We start from the raw sequence: 14,126 nt of genomic DNA on the forward strand, positions 1-14,126 counted from the left end.
AATGTTTCTGATTAAAGCATATCATCCAAAATCATTTTAACAACAGACTCACAGACACAGAAACACTGACAATATTCACATTCTTAAGAAAGAAAAGTTTATTTATTTTGTGATTTATAAACAAAACACATGACCACTTTTCCATCATAATGAAAAAAAATATATAAAGATAAAATGAAAGAGAAAGGAATGAAAGTCACTAATTCACCATCACATTGATGAGCAGGTGTACAAAAGAAGAGGGTTTAACAACAGATGAGCGCCATTCAGTTGGACAGCACAGCGCCACCTACTGATCACCACCAGACATTGAGAAAGAATGACAGCATGAACGCTCACTAGATACAAGCATACACTACATATATTGTATTTTACATCAGGATGTTTTTTCCTGTTTTTTTTATTTTTTATTTCTTTGTCAAAGAAGTGAAAGAGTAGGGATAGAATCATCATACATAATTTAGCTACAATATACAGTGCTAGTTTGATCAGTATGTCAAAGCCAAACACAAAAGTTTTTTTTTTTTTGTCTTTTTTTGTTATCATAAACCAAAATCATAAAGAATAGGATAAAAACGAGAGCTTCAGGGTATCACACGATAGAGCATTTACAAATACCAAGGTTTAGTAACGTCATAACTGTCCACTGTTAGTCGGTGAAGAGGTGTCAGTATGCAAAAGGCTCAGAGACGGTACATACACAAATCTCTTGTGTGAATAATGAATAAAAACTATAAACAAAAATAGTAAAATCATAGCCATCTATATCTATATTCATATATATCTCTATATAGTAAGTGTTTTCTTTCTGGTAAGGTCATGCAGCAGTCACGTTTGAGTAATTGTGACATCGGTTCGAGACGTGTTTTTGGGTGTGTGGCATCAAGGTAGGCAGGCAAGTGAAGGAACCAATAGCATTAGAGCACAGATGTGTCATCGCCGCCGTAATCAGACACTAAAGCAGGGTTTAAAGGCATGGGGTGGAGACAACAGTCTGAACTTTGTAGTATGAAGTTGTTGCAAACTTAAAAGGGCTGAACACTTTCAATTGGTCTTACAATAATGTAAAGGTAATGTGTGTAATATTTATCCAAGTTTAAAGTGTAAACACTGGATCCATCTGGTAAATCATTGCTTTGTTTGTTCGAGCATGACAATCAGCCTGACACAGCAACACTGGCTCATAACCAATAGTTTGTTCAATTCAAGGCAGACAATGGGAAATTATGTTTGGTGCTGCTAATGGCACAGAAATTACACACTTGATCTTTAACATTGGTTCAAATTGACAAAAAGCCCAGATTTTCGCCCCACAGTTTTCTCTACCAATCTCCACCCCTTGCCTAAGCCGTACATCTGTCTTCTCCCTTCCCTCCTCTTTCTGAGAATGAACCGATGAGAGACCAGCAGAAAATACAATGTCTTATACAGAGACAGAGCTGAGGTTGATTGGACAGCACTGGATCATTTGCATATGACAGTGCTGTGGGAGGGGCTTCTGTTTGACAGGCGTTGTCTGCATTACTCCATACTACATGAGTACACCACAATGTCTAGAGCTAGCCTACCCAGCAGAGAGATCAAGAGAGAGACAAACAGACAGACAGAAGCTCTGTACAGTAGCAATAAAGTTCACTTAAAGCTTATAAAAATGGTGCACAAGAAAACCCCTGCCCTTTTTTGCCCAAATTTGAAAACTCCTAGCTAATATGTTGTGTTCTTTGCTCTTGGGTAGTGTTGGTCCTCCAGACAGCAAGCAGAAAGGAGGCGACTAGGTTTCGTGTTGTATAACACTATAGGCATACTATGCTCGGCTGAGAAAGCAGGCACAAAATTAGGGTTGGGATAGAAGGGGTCAGGGTTAATGGGTAAACTACAGGTACGAGGCAATGCCACAGAAAAATTCACGGCATAACACTCATGCCTTTTTCTACAGAGGATATTTAAGGATAGATTATGGGATCAAAGGTGTTTAAGGTTTGGTGAATCAACAGTAATACTGTTCACAATGCATAAACATTCTCAGCCATCCCGATAAGCAACAGGGCACATAACCAGGTCCCCGAAGATCTGATTTCTCATGTGTTTCATGTGATATTGACTTGTGAGCTTTGCATCTTTAAAATTCACTAAGAGTGAAGCTCTCCAGCTGCTAGTTAACCTCTGACAAAAACCCAACCAAGTTACCAGGTTAGACACATTTCAGAGCAGGAGAGGTTTTGGGAGCTGCTAGAGATGCACTGATTTTTGACCCTGTTTACTAGATGTGAGTGTCTATATATGTGCATGTCTGTGTATATATGGGACTATTTGCTCACATATATACTATGCCTTGGAGAACATTTGCTGGTAACAAAATTAAAGCAACAAAACAAAAGTGCATTCCATCATTCGGTATACATTTTTTTTTCTTTTTTCTTTGTTTGTTGATAAAACACTGTTTTTTTTCTTTTCTTTTTTTTTTTTTTTCATTTGTCCAGGATGTGAGACTTTGTGAAAATATGTTTTGATGTCTCTTGTTTTACGGATGTTTCGTACATCCCACACCAGGAGAAGTGAACGAGCAAAAGCGTTAATTTAGCGTCTTCACTGTTTTACATACAGCGGTGCCCAACCTGCGTATTTACACCAGCGTGTGTCCTGCTTCCATAATCTCTAACTTCACAATTTTGAATCCCTCCTTTATTTTTTCCCCCTCCATTTTACTACGATAGCACACCTGAAGCGGCACACGGCTTACAAACATTTCAAATCAGATTTTGTCTCCCTATCAAAAAGATTGGAAAACAAAAACCAAGAGGATTAATAAGACAGATGTACCAACATGAGTCTGAAGGACATTTTATGCTGAATATTGGCATGGGTGAATATTAATCAATCATATAACAGCTCATTAAGACGAGATTAATCAATTAAAAAGAAAGGGGAATGCCAGCTATTAGTGTAAAGCCAAACGAAATTGGATATGATAGAAAATGACTCCAAAATTTTTCATTGTTTGCTTGAGCCCCAAAAATGGATTTTAGGATGAATAAATACACGTTTTGTTCTTCAGACTTTTGTTGAGACTTCTGTCTTTAAAAAAAATCAGCTCTTTCTTTAGCTCCTTCCTCTGTCTCTCTAATCATCATCATCTTTCCCTTTCTCACGCTTATCCTTCTTTTCCTTCTTCTTTTTCTTCTTCTTCTTCTCTTCCTTTTTTCCAAACGTAATAAAGTCGCTCTTGTCATCTCCGTCTTGTCCTTGTCTGATGGAAATAATAGCCGGTGATCCAGGGATTATGAAGGCTTCAGGAGGCATCTCACCGGGTTTCAGGTGCGGAGGGCCTCCCGGACCCGGCCCGTATCGGAAATGCCAACTGTTGCTGTCCACTCCGGCTCCTACGGGAGGAGAGACCTCTCCACCCTCATTATCTATGAGACAAAGAGAAAAAGAGACCATCTATTACAATCTTCAAAAATATAATAATGAAAGGGTTAGGAAGGACTTCGCTGTGTTTCAGATGTGAGGAATGTCCCCTGGACCCTGAAATAAACACCCTGGAAGACACTTCCCTCAACATTCTTAGAAATAAAAGGTCCGATGGGGTTTTATATCGAACGCTATGGTTCTTGACTCAATTTTAAGAACCTTTTATGCCAAAAAAGTACTATATGAAGAGAAATATCTTGAATGATTGCATAATACTTTCATGTTTAATAGGTTATTTACATTTTTCTAGCGATAAAGTATATTTATGTGATGTTTAATTCACAAAAAAAATTTAATAATTAAAACTAAAATTAATTAAAACTAAATCGATAAAATATAAACCCCTAAAAGGTCCTATTTCTGGCGGAACCCTTTATAGAACCTTTTCTTTGAAAGAGTGTTTCACACACAGTGAATCAGCAATATTAAGCCTGAGAGAAGGAAAACTTTGCAGTGATGCAAAAAAATAACCAACTGAACCAGTTCATTTTCAACAAAACAAACACTCTCATAGACACACCATTCAATCCAATACACATGCTATCCACGAGAATGAACAAACAGAAGCATGCACTTACGATGTTTATCTCTCTCCTTTTTAAGTCTTGTTTTCTTCTATTCTTTTTGGTGGAAAAGAGTGCATTTTGCAGTGTCTTTAATAAAACACTCTTAAACATATATATATATTTTTTTGTCTTTTAAAATGCTCCATAAATCTGCCACTGAAAGCATGTGGACGAAACAGCCTATAAGATCTTTGTAAGAAATTGTAGTCTGCCTCGTCCCAGATTCCACTCCAAAATATATTTAAGAATGAGCTCATCCCCAAAATGGCTTAATTATCATAGAGATGGAAGAAAGTCAAGTTATATTGTTTCTTCACCATTTGGATTGATCACATCCTAAACAGATGGTAGAAAATTGTAGAATGGGACTGGGTGTAGGACACAGAGAGCCTTTTCTCAGACAATGGGGTGTCACAACTTCATTAACATACAGACCACAGCTGTTGCAACAAGGGCAATTTAATTTACATTAAGAACAGGATAAAAGGTTTAAGATTTGGATGTTCTGGGTTCATTCTGACACCGGTGAACCCAAGGTTCTTCGTGTACCTTGCCACTGCTATGCTGTAATAAACTTCATTTTTGAGACCTTCGACGTCCACATAATTTTTTCTTACAGCTTCTTTTGATTTATTTCAAGAGAAAATGTATTAAGAAATGTATGTGGATTCAGGATTCAGGATTCATTCAGATATTTGAATTATCTAAGTACAATCAACAGATAAGATGCTAATTTCCATATTTGACTTTGTATTAAAAATTGTGATATATTAGGGTGCTTTCACACTGGCAGTTTAGATCGGGACTGGGGACGGTTCGTATGAAAAATCGCTAATGTGAACGCTGTAATGCGGACACGGGTGCGCACTGGGGTACCGAACCCGAGACTACAGTACCTGGAAGAGGTGGTCTGAGTTCGGTCGCACTCGAACCGGGCCGCGAAAGCAACACGGACTCGGGTGCACACTTGTTCAGGAAGTAAAGTAACCTGTGCATGCGTTTTAGCTGATTATGATGTATTTAGTTCAATAAAACACATGTAAGGGATGATAGTGTTGATGATTTACGTTGGATACGAGCAGAGGTGTAAAGTCCAGGGGTCAGAAAGTAAAAGTCCAGCCATATGTTTATTCCACCCATGAACTCAGCTGATTTCACTAATTAGTTCCTTATCCTGGTTGAAAAACTGTGCTAATTAGCAAATGCAGGTGATTGGAACAAAATACTGAGGACTTTTACTTTCTGAACCTGGACTTTACACCTCTGGATACGAGCGAGAGTGATTCTGCAGTGTATTCGCACATAGCGCAAGGAATCAGCGCCGGGAACAATCGCGCTCGGCCTCGGACCGCAGCAAACGAGCCCAGTGTGAAAGCACCCTTATACTCAGGAAGAAAACAAAATGGACCACACATACTATCTTAACATATGTTCCCCCCCAAGCCTTCTCCTCCAACCACCTGTCATTTAGAGATAAAATTCACCATCCATTCCCACCAACCTTTTTTTCCCTTTTTGATTTACCCTCGGTTTCAAAGACAAGGCTTAAGTCTAGTCCCAGACTAAAATGCATGTTTGAGCTGTCTTAACTGAAAGCAACTTGCACTGACAAATCTTCAAATATATCAGTGTTGTTTGTTTTGTCTCAAGATACACACAAATAATGTTTTTTTTTTTTTTTTTTAAGCACGTTTAAAAAAGCTACTTTAATGTCCTAATTGAACTAAGGCCTAACCCTGGCTTAATCTAAGCCCTGTCTGTGAAACCGGGCCATAATGTAATAATGTCAGCTTTAAATGTAAATTACTCTGGTAGCTGGTCTAATGTATGAGGTCCCCTGCACGCCACACTGCGGAAAATCTCTCTCTATCTGTATGATGAGCAAGTCATCTCATTTATAGTGACACTGGATCACCACAACATCACTTAGTTTAATACAGACAACACCTTAGGCATCGTATCTGTGTGCAGGTCTTTGTCTGCACCTCACCTTTTGTCTATAGCTTATGTTGCGGTGAAGATTAAGACGGATTACAACCTCAGAAACATTCTGATTACGACATCTGTGAGTGAACGAAGGTCTGTATTCACTATTGTGGGTGTGAATTGAGAGAGAGAGAGAGAGAGAGAGAGAGAGAGAGAGAGAGAGGCAGCATCCATTATGAGTCCTCAGAGAACTGACTCCCCTTCCAAATCCCTCAGTAACACTAAACGCCCAAATGGCTTTATTTTCTCTCTTCACCCTCTCGCATGTACTCTTTCATCATGTCTAAATTTCCTCTCTTCATGCCCTTCCATTTTGTTTGTCTGCCTTTCTTTATACTGTCAGAATGATAACTAAGGCACAAAATTCACCAGCATTGGGGAGTCTCTAACTAAAAGTAGCAATTAAGTTATCTATATTTTTCAGCAGCATTACAGTAGCTCAGCTGGTTCAAGAACTGTGTGGGACATTTGGGAAAGCTATTTGAAAAATTACTCATAATTTAAAGCATCCTTTAAATGCTTTAAATTATGAGTAGTTTGTGTCTTTGCAAAAAACAGTTTCAGCTTTCCCAACATATCTACATTGACAGCAACATCCTCTGCATTTCTGTCTTGCCCTGACCTTTCATGTAATGCAGCCTTTGGACAAAGACACACGTCTGGCTGGCAGATAATGGCACAGGTTTAATAAGCTGCATGACAAGGGCATGGTTATTATGGCAAGTGAAATATCCAGCTCATAAAACGATGATGGGGAGAAAATCAAATCATCTCATCATTATGAAAACAACGAGTCTGCCGACCCCCTCCCATCTACTCGCGATATATTTATGTATCTCTCTTTCTCAAGGAGGAGTGTATGCCATCTTACATAATGCAGAAGAGGAGGTGAGGAAGGGCAGTCTGAGGATGAAATATGAGCCAAACTCCAATGCTAAACTCCTGAAGGAGCAGATTTCTGAGCAATACTGCAGAGCCAAGGAATTATGGGTTTGTTTAGATGAAACCACATCACTTTGTGTGTGTGTGTGTGTGTGTGTGTGTGTGTGTGTGTGTGTAACAGCAGATGACAGCAGATTTGTGTTCATGCTCTTATGCATGAAGCACAGAAAATGAGCAGATTTCACATATACCGCAACAGCCAGTCTGAGATAGACACATTTTCTATCTATATAATGAAATATACAAATGTTTATATCTATTTACCAAAGTTCATGTTTCTTACTATAAAATACATGTTGAGTAGATATATCTATTTACCAAAGGTCATGACATGCTTTCACATGAAATAATTAATTAAAAATATAATTTACTGTTTGTGTGACTAATAAAGAATGTGTGGGCATGCAAATTTTATTAGATATTATGTGCATGTGAAACTGATTGCCTGTACACAATGAATATATCTGATTGTTTTCTGCATCTGTGTGTGTGTGTGTGTGTGTGTGTGTGTGTGTGTGTGTGTGTGTGTGTGGCACACCTTGGTACGTCGAGCTCTAGTAATCCTGATTAAATATGCCAGATGGCACACACAAGCTTTCTCATGAGCCTGCCAAGACAGCAGTCTGTGTGTGTGTGTGTGTGTGTGTGTTAAGGAGGATAGTTCAGCTCTATGTAATGAAAGTACTGCATGTTATGAGAATAATGTTATAATTTAGTTTTCTTGTCATTTTGTGTAATAATGTTTGTATACTGTAGTCCATTAAGGGCAGGGATGAATATAAACACACACAAACACAACCTAACACTAACCCATACCCAAACCAGAACAGAAAACTTTCAATTAAATATATATATATATATATATATATATATATTTTTAGATTTTGTACAAATCTGTCCAAAAAATATTGTGAAGTAAATACACACACACACACACACACACACACACACACACGCAAATGAATGAATGAATTAATTAACAAACAAACAAAATCCTCATATCTCCAAGCCTCATACAAAGTTGAGTATGGAGACAAACATTGACTCAGACATAGACAGAAAGCAGAGCGATTGTCCTCAGTTTACCCTCTTGAGCTGATTAAAGCCCCTGGCATGTTCTGGAAAATTCCACAAGACCTACAGCATACAAAACACACTCACGCTCTTCTGCACAGCCTTTCCTCTGTGACACTGATTGACTAAAGTGAATGCTAAAACCAAAATCATAAAATCACTGGAAATCAGTCAGATCGGTTAACATGTTTGATTTGTACAGTATAATTGGCCGGCAATACTATATTTTTTGTCTCTCGACACCTCTGATTATTGCTTTTTTTATTGATATTTCTTTTTATTGAATTTTGAAAATGTTAAATAAGCTTGTTGTCAATAAGAAGTGTGTGCATGTTGTATTTGTGTTGGATTGTGAGTAAGAATGTGTGTTGCGGTTGTGTGCCATATGGTGCAGTAGCTGAAACGAGAGTCTGTGGGCTGTGCAGGTTGGCCCACCTGTAGAGATGATCTTTAAACAGGAAGATCAGGATAGGTCACACACATCCATTTATCTCTCCATTCATCCATCTGTACCCAACCTTCTATAAACCAGCAACTAGCAGCATAAAAATATATTTCAATTCAAATTGGCATGATAAAAAAAGGTATATTTTGTATTGTCAAAGCATTAAAAACTCCCTCTCTCTTGGTAATTCTGTATTTTCTCATCCATTTGTTACAATTTCACCTGTCCTTTTCTCATCTGATCTTCCTTCATCCTCTTACATGCACTGTTATATCCATTTGTTTTATTTTACATGCCGTTTTTAACTCTCTCGTTCAGCCACACCCCTTTCTTTCTCTATATATTTTGCATTTCTCCTTCGCTTGTTTCTCTCTCACCCTCCCTCTCTTCCAACACCATGTTCGTGGTATGAATGGTTGCCGTGGAAACTGCCTCTTCCAGTGAAAACTGGCTGTGGCAGAGACACTGATGGAAACTAATACAGAACGCTCTCTCTCTCTCTCTCTCTCTCTCTCTCTCTCTCTAATGGTCAAATACTTCTCTCCCCTAGCAACAGAGGCAGTCTCAGCACCCTCCTCTCTGCACCTCTCTGTTTTCTCTTTCACTCTCCCCCTCGGTCACCCTTTTTTTTCTCTCATTGTCACTTTCTCTATTCCTCTTTCCCTTAGGCTGTCTACCTGCCCTCTGCCTCTCTCTCTCTCTCTCTCTCTCTCTCTCTCTCTCTCTCTCTCTCTCTCTCTGACACTCCATCGCTAGCATTTTACTGCATTTTGGAGAAATAAGACAGACACAGAAAAAATTGATAGATGCACAAAAAAATATATAAAATTAAAAGACAGAAAATGAGAGAGACAGCATGCTCCATCCTATTATTTTAATTCTGCTGATCTACGCTTAGGTTTTGCCCATCTGTTTCACACACAACATAGAGAGCGAGAGAGGGGCGTTGGCTTCTCCAGTGTTTTGCACAGCAGAGCCAAAATGAAGCTCATAAAAATGCAGAAGAATATTTTAATACAACACAAACCTCCAGCATCACATAAAACCAACCTTTACACCACCACAGACCTACTGACTGAACATTCACATGCGTGCCTAAACTGACGATTCCTCTGCTGCTGGTAACAAAGCTGATGGTGTTGTCTGACTCTATAACTCATATCTAGCTGTTCTCATCTCCTTCTGTCTGAAATGGTTATTTCACCCAAAAATTCAAATGTAATACTTTACGGATCAAGCTGTCCGTCTCTCAAGCTCCAAATCTCGGCACACACAATAGAAGTGGTCCATATTATTCATGCACTACATTCTTTAACTAACTCAAATTTATGTAATTATTCTTTAAATCTCGCCCTTTACAGTAGCGTTCAAATCTCATTTATGAAGAGGCGTTGTGCCATGTTTGATGCCAAACACCACTGGTTTTTATGTGTCACATGCATGGCCATACCCACCATTGAGGTCCTAAGGTCTACATTTTTTTTTAATGAGGTGTATATAATAAAAGTTGTGAAATAATTGCATAATATTAACCCTACTTTTGTGCTGCAAGGATATCACACAACACCATGATAACATTAGCTGTTTCAGCGGTTTCCAGCGCTCGTCAATGTCAAAATGTTTGAGACGACCAATCAAATCAAAGGCTTTACTGTTCGCAGAGGCTGCAAATAAAATAAGATGTATGCAAGTAGCTAAACTAAAAAAATAACAATTTGACAGCTGTTTTATGATAGAAATGTTAAATGACCGACAGAAATAATCAGGGATGCAAACTAATAACCTTTTTTCTAATGTTGTTTAATGGTCCCCCTTAAACATTCTGTCGACTTTAAGCAATGCTGCACCTATGGGTCAACTAACTCTCATTAGAGTATACTGTCAGCTTAATATCTGCAAACACTTTATTTTCATGGTCCAGACATTCTATTGACTATAAGTTACTTTGCAAGTACAAGTCAACTAATTCTACTAACCCTAACCGTCTACTAATACTCAACTAATACTCTATTGAGAGTTAGTAGACATGTAGATGCAAGGTTACTTATAGTCAACAGAATGTCTAAAGGGGACCATCAAAATAAAGTGTAACCAATGACAGCATTTTGAACAGAAAATATATAATTTTTGTGATTCATGCAATGTAATTTATAATTGTCAAAGTGACAAATGTCCTTGGACGCCCCAGCAAGCTCAATTTTGGGACCTCTGTATTTATAAAACTCTGTGTATGGCTGGTCACAAGACTGATTGATTGTAGGCTTGAAAATAAGGAAATTCATTGCAACAGTATACTGTATAAGGGCTACAGCAGAGAGAAAGGTTATAGTGAATAACAATGTTTATTTCAGTTAATTTCACCAGACAAAGTTACCATAATGCTTCAGAAGATTAGAATAGTATGGACAACACTTAGCTTGCAACCAATGGTCACTGCATGCTTGCATTGTATGCAAAACAAGCAGAATTAACAGCTCTTCTTTGTGGTTCATGGAAGAAAGAACCTTTGGAACAATGTAAAGGTGAGCATTTAATTTTTGGCTGAACTAATACTTTAAAAGCTGAGCAGCAGTTCAGACTTGGAAGCTTGTGAAATATTTGTAAATGAGATAAATATCGCATAGGAGACAGAGAGAGAGAGAGAGACCGCGCTAAAATCTAAAGAGGCTTATTTCTTTCATTTCCAGCCTTTGCTTTTGCAGTCATCATCAGAGACTTAATTAGAACAAATTGCCCTTTCATCACCCAAGTAATTGTGCCCGTTTTGTCCTCTCTCCCTGTTTCTCTCCCTTTCATCTTATTGAAACTAAATTACATTCATTATTCCGAACACCTCCAGAAGTCCCATCATCGTTTCGTCCAAGAGGGTCGAGCCTCAACATAGACATCTGTAACCCGCATGCCGTTAATTAGGAAATTAAATATGCATTAATTGCATTCTGGTTCAATCTTACCTATAACCTTGTGACCCGGGAAGTTATCCCAGACAAAATGGTAGATACGATTTATTGCTGCCTACGAGATGAGTGCACATGAATGCCAGAGAGCAAGTCAGTATTGCTGTTATACTAAACTTAATCACATTCTGTGTAACTGGATGTTTATTTGCTCAACATAATGTTCTACAATATACCACATCAATATTATATGGCTACAAACACAAGCCTAGAGCTGACTCTTCATGAAACAATTTGTTATTCTAAGCCTGTGCTTGTTGATTCTGTCATAAAAACGTATTTTATCTTAATATGTTTTGCCCTGATGTTTGTGGTGATCCGTTTATGGCCTTTGAGTGTGTGCAGACATCTCTGATTAATAACCGAGACTCTGTCCTCTACAGAAAGACAGGTGATTCTTCAATTATTTGGAGAGTGAGAAAGAGAGACTAGGCAAAATGGAGATAGAATCTAATATTGTGGATTAATTACCATGAACGGACATCGCCACAGCGAGCAGGGAAGAATGTGTGCGTGTTTGTGTTGAAATAGTCTGAGCTGACCATTATTAATATTCATCTCCTAATCGAGTCATCTCTCTGTGCTTTAGCCACGCTCTCTCGGTCGCCGCTTTGTACTGAGCTTCTCTTTCTTGCTTTGGCAGATAACCTCCACATCCCCTCTGACTGTGTCATTTCCTCTTTCAGCTGATAAACTGGATTTATGCTTGATCTGGTCAGAGCTGTGGAAATCGGTGTCACTCTCTTCTTCATCACACAGCTCTGACAGGTCACCTGAACGAGCTAAACGCATATAATCCAACATTAAAACCAGGGGATTCCTCTGTTATCAGATAGTGAGGAAAACATACTAATACAATTTACTCAGGATTTTCCTGAGAATTTTTTTTAAAAGAAGTTTTAAAGGAATAGTTCATCCAAAAATTTACATTTAGCATAATTTACCAACCCTCGTGTTGTTTCAACTGTATTATTGTCTTTATTCCAAGAAACACAAAATGAGACAAACTCAAAATCTGACTTGTTTTTTTTTCCATTCCAAAAAAAAGTGAATGGTCTTGTTTTCAATACAATGAAAGTGGAGAGTGATTAAAACTAGTTTATCCACTATACATTCCCAGAAGATACAAGTTTTATTCCTGTATTCATATAAAGACCCAAATTAATGCCTTTATTTACAGATCCCTTCTCCCTCCAGAGCAGATCTCAAAGTAACAGACTATACATTTTTTTTTTTTTTTTTTTTTCGTCTAAGAGCTTGGCAGAAAAAATCTAACCGCTTTCCAACATGAACGTGAGCAACTGATGACAACATATTATTTTGGGTCAACTATTTCATTAACCATTTTTGACTGGGTTGCTGCCATTGTGAAGTGATATTTGCGTCACGGCCTCGTGTGGCATAATAGACGGATTGCGGAATCACTAATGTATTATGGTGGTTTCTGTGATGTATAGAGTTGCTCCCTGAACTACTCAGCTGGGTTTCCTAAGGAAGCCTCATGTAGGTCATATTCCTCATATCCTGCATGACTGCAGTAGCTCAGCAAAAGAGGCCAACACAGAGGAGACTGCAGCGATAGAAGCAAGCAAGGGAAAGAATGATGTGTGAGAGAAAAGAAGAGAGTGATTGTCTAGATCGGGACAGGGGCTGATAGAGCAATAGATGGTCCTGAGGGGTAATACCAGTGAGACTGTGAAAGACAGTGTTATAGTCCTGCCAGACCACACACTGGAAAATTGTATTGCTCAGTGGTTGCTCTTTCATAGCTATTTTCAAATAGATTTCATTTAGGTTTTTCTCAGATGTATGAAGTCCCTAAAGGGACATTGAGATTGACTTTTAAAAAAAACTTGTTTTGCATTCTCTTGCAGAAAGTTCCCCAGAGAAACTGCGTTCTCTCTTAAAACCTTTGCTTTCCCTCGCAAAATGCTTTTGTGCTCCCCCGAGAAACTTTGTGTTCACTCACAAAGAACTCAAAAGGTTTGTGAGCGAACACAAAGTTTCTCAGGGTAACGCGAAACATTTGAGAGAGAACCCAAAAGCATTGACTTATTATTTTTCGACCCATTTCATATTTCTTTTCACCACCATGTCCCTTTAGGGGCTCCGTACAGATGTTTCTGCCAAAATGCATTATAAGAAAAAAAAAAATACAACAAACGAGTCAATAGTTGAGTATACAGATATAAAATTAATTTAGAAAACAGCTCAGATCATTTAATATTGGAAGTTAGAGATTTCAACTGAGTACAATCTATTCTCAATGCTAAACTCAAGAGGAGAAAAAACTAATATCTGAGAAGCAGAAAACATACAGTAAGCTAATTTCTCCATTTGATGTCATTTTAATTTGAGAAACAGCTAAGAATGGAAAGAGATCTCATTTGTGATGTTTCATTTCTTGAATAATGTGTCTGCACTTAGAGTTTAGTTCCCATATCTTACCAGGAGCGCTGGAGACGGTGGGCCAGTTCTGAACCAGAACTCCTTGAGCACCCTGCATCACGGACGACTCCTCCATATGGACCGAACTACACACAAATAGAGGAGAAATAATGTTAGATTAAGACTATTTATTCACTCTTAGGGTGTGTTCACACTTGTACTGTAGATTGGTTCACTTGGTTCGTTTGGTCCGGACCCCCCACCAAAAAATGAGTCGTGGTCCGCTTAGCGTTCACA

The 14,126-nt window shown here is 38.3% G+C and overlaps 1 protein-coding gene across 17 annotated transcripts in view; it reads right to left on the bottom strand.

The window, feature by feature from the left end:
* Positions 1 to 2,394: 2,394 nt before the first annotated feature.
* Positions 2,395 to 14,126, bottom strand: part of LOC309503984 (protocadherin alpha-C2-like) — a 116,761-nt gene continuing 105,029 nt past the window's right edge. For all 17 annotated transcript variants that reach the window (XM_082176875.1, XM_082176885.1, XM_082176871.1 and 14 more), the window contains 2 exons: positions 13,890 to 13,975; positions 2,395 to 3,413 (listed from right to left, as the gene is read on the bottom strand). In XM_082176875.1, the coding sequence (XP_082033001.1) occupies positions 3,121 to 3,413; positions 13,890 to 13,975 (379 nt within the window). In that variant the 3' untranslated portion in view covers positions 2,395 to 3,120. The remainder of the gene's footprint in view (positions 3,414 to 13,889; positions 13,976 to 14,126) is intronic.

The sequence above is a fragment of the Leuciscus leuciscus genome (assembly GCF_965113295.1).
Source record: "Leuciscus leuciscus genome assembly, chromosome: 8".
NCBI classification, from domain to species: Eukaryota; Metazoa; Chordata; class Actinopteri; order Cypriniformes; family Leuciscidae; genus Leuciscus; species Leuciscus leuciscus.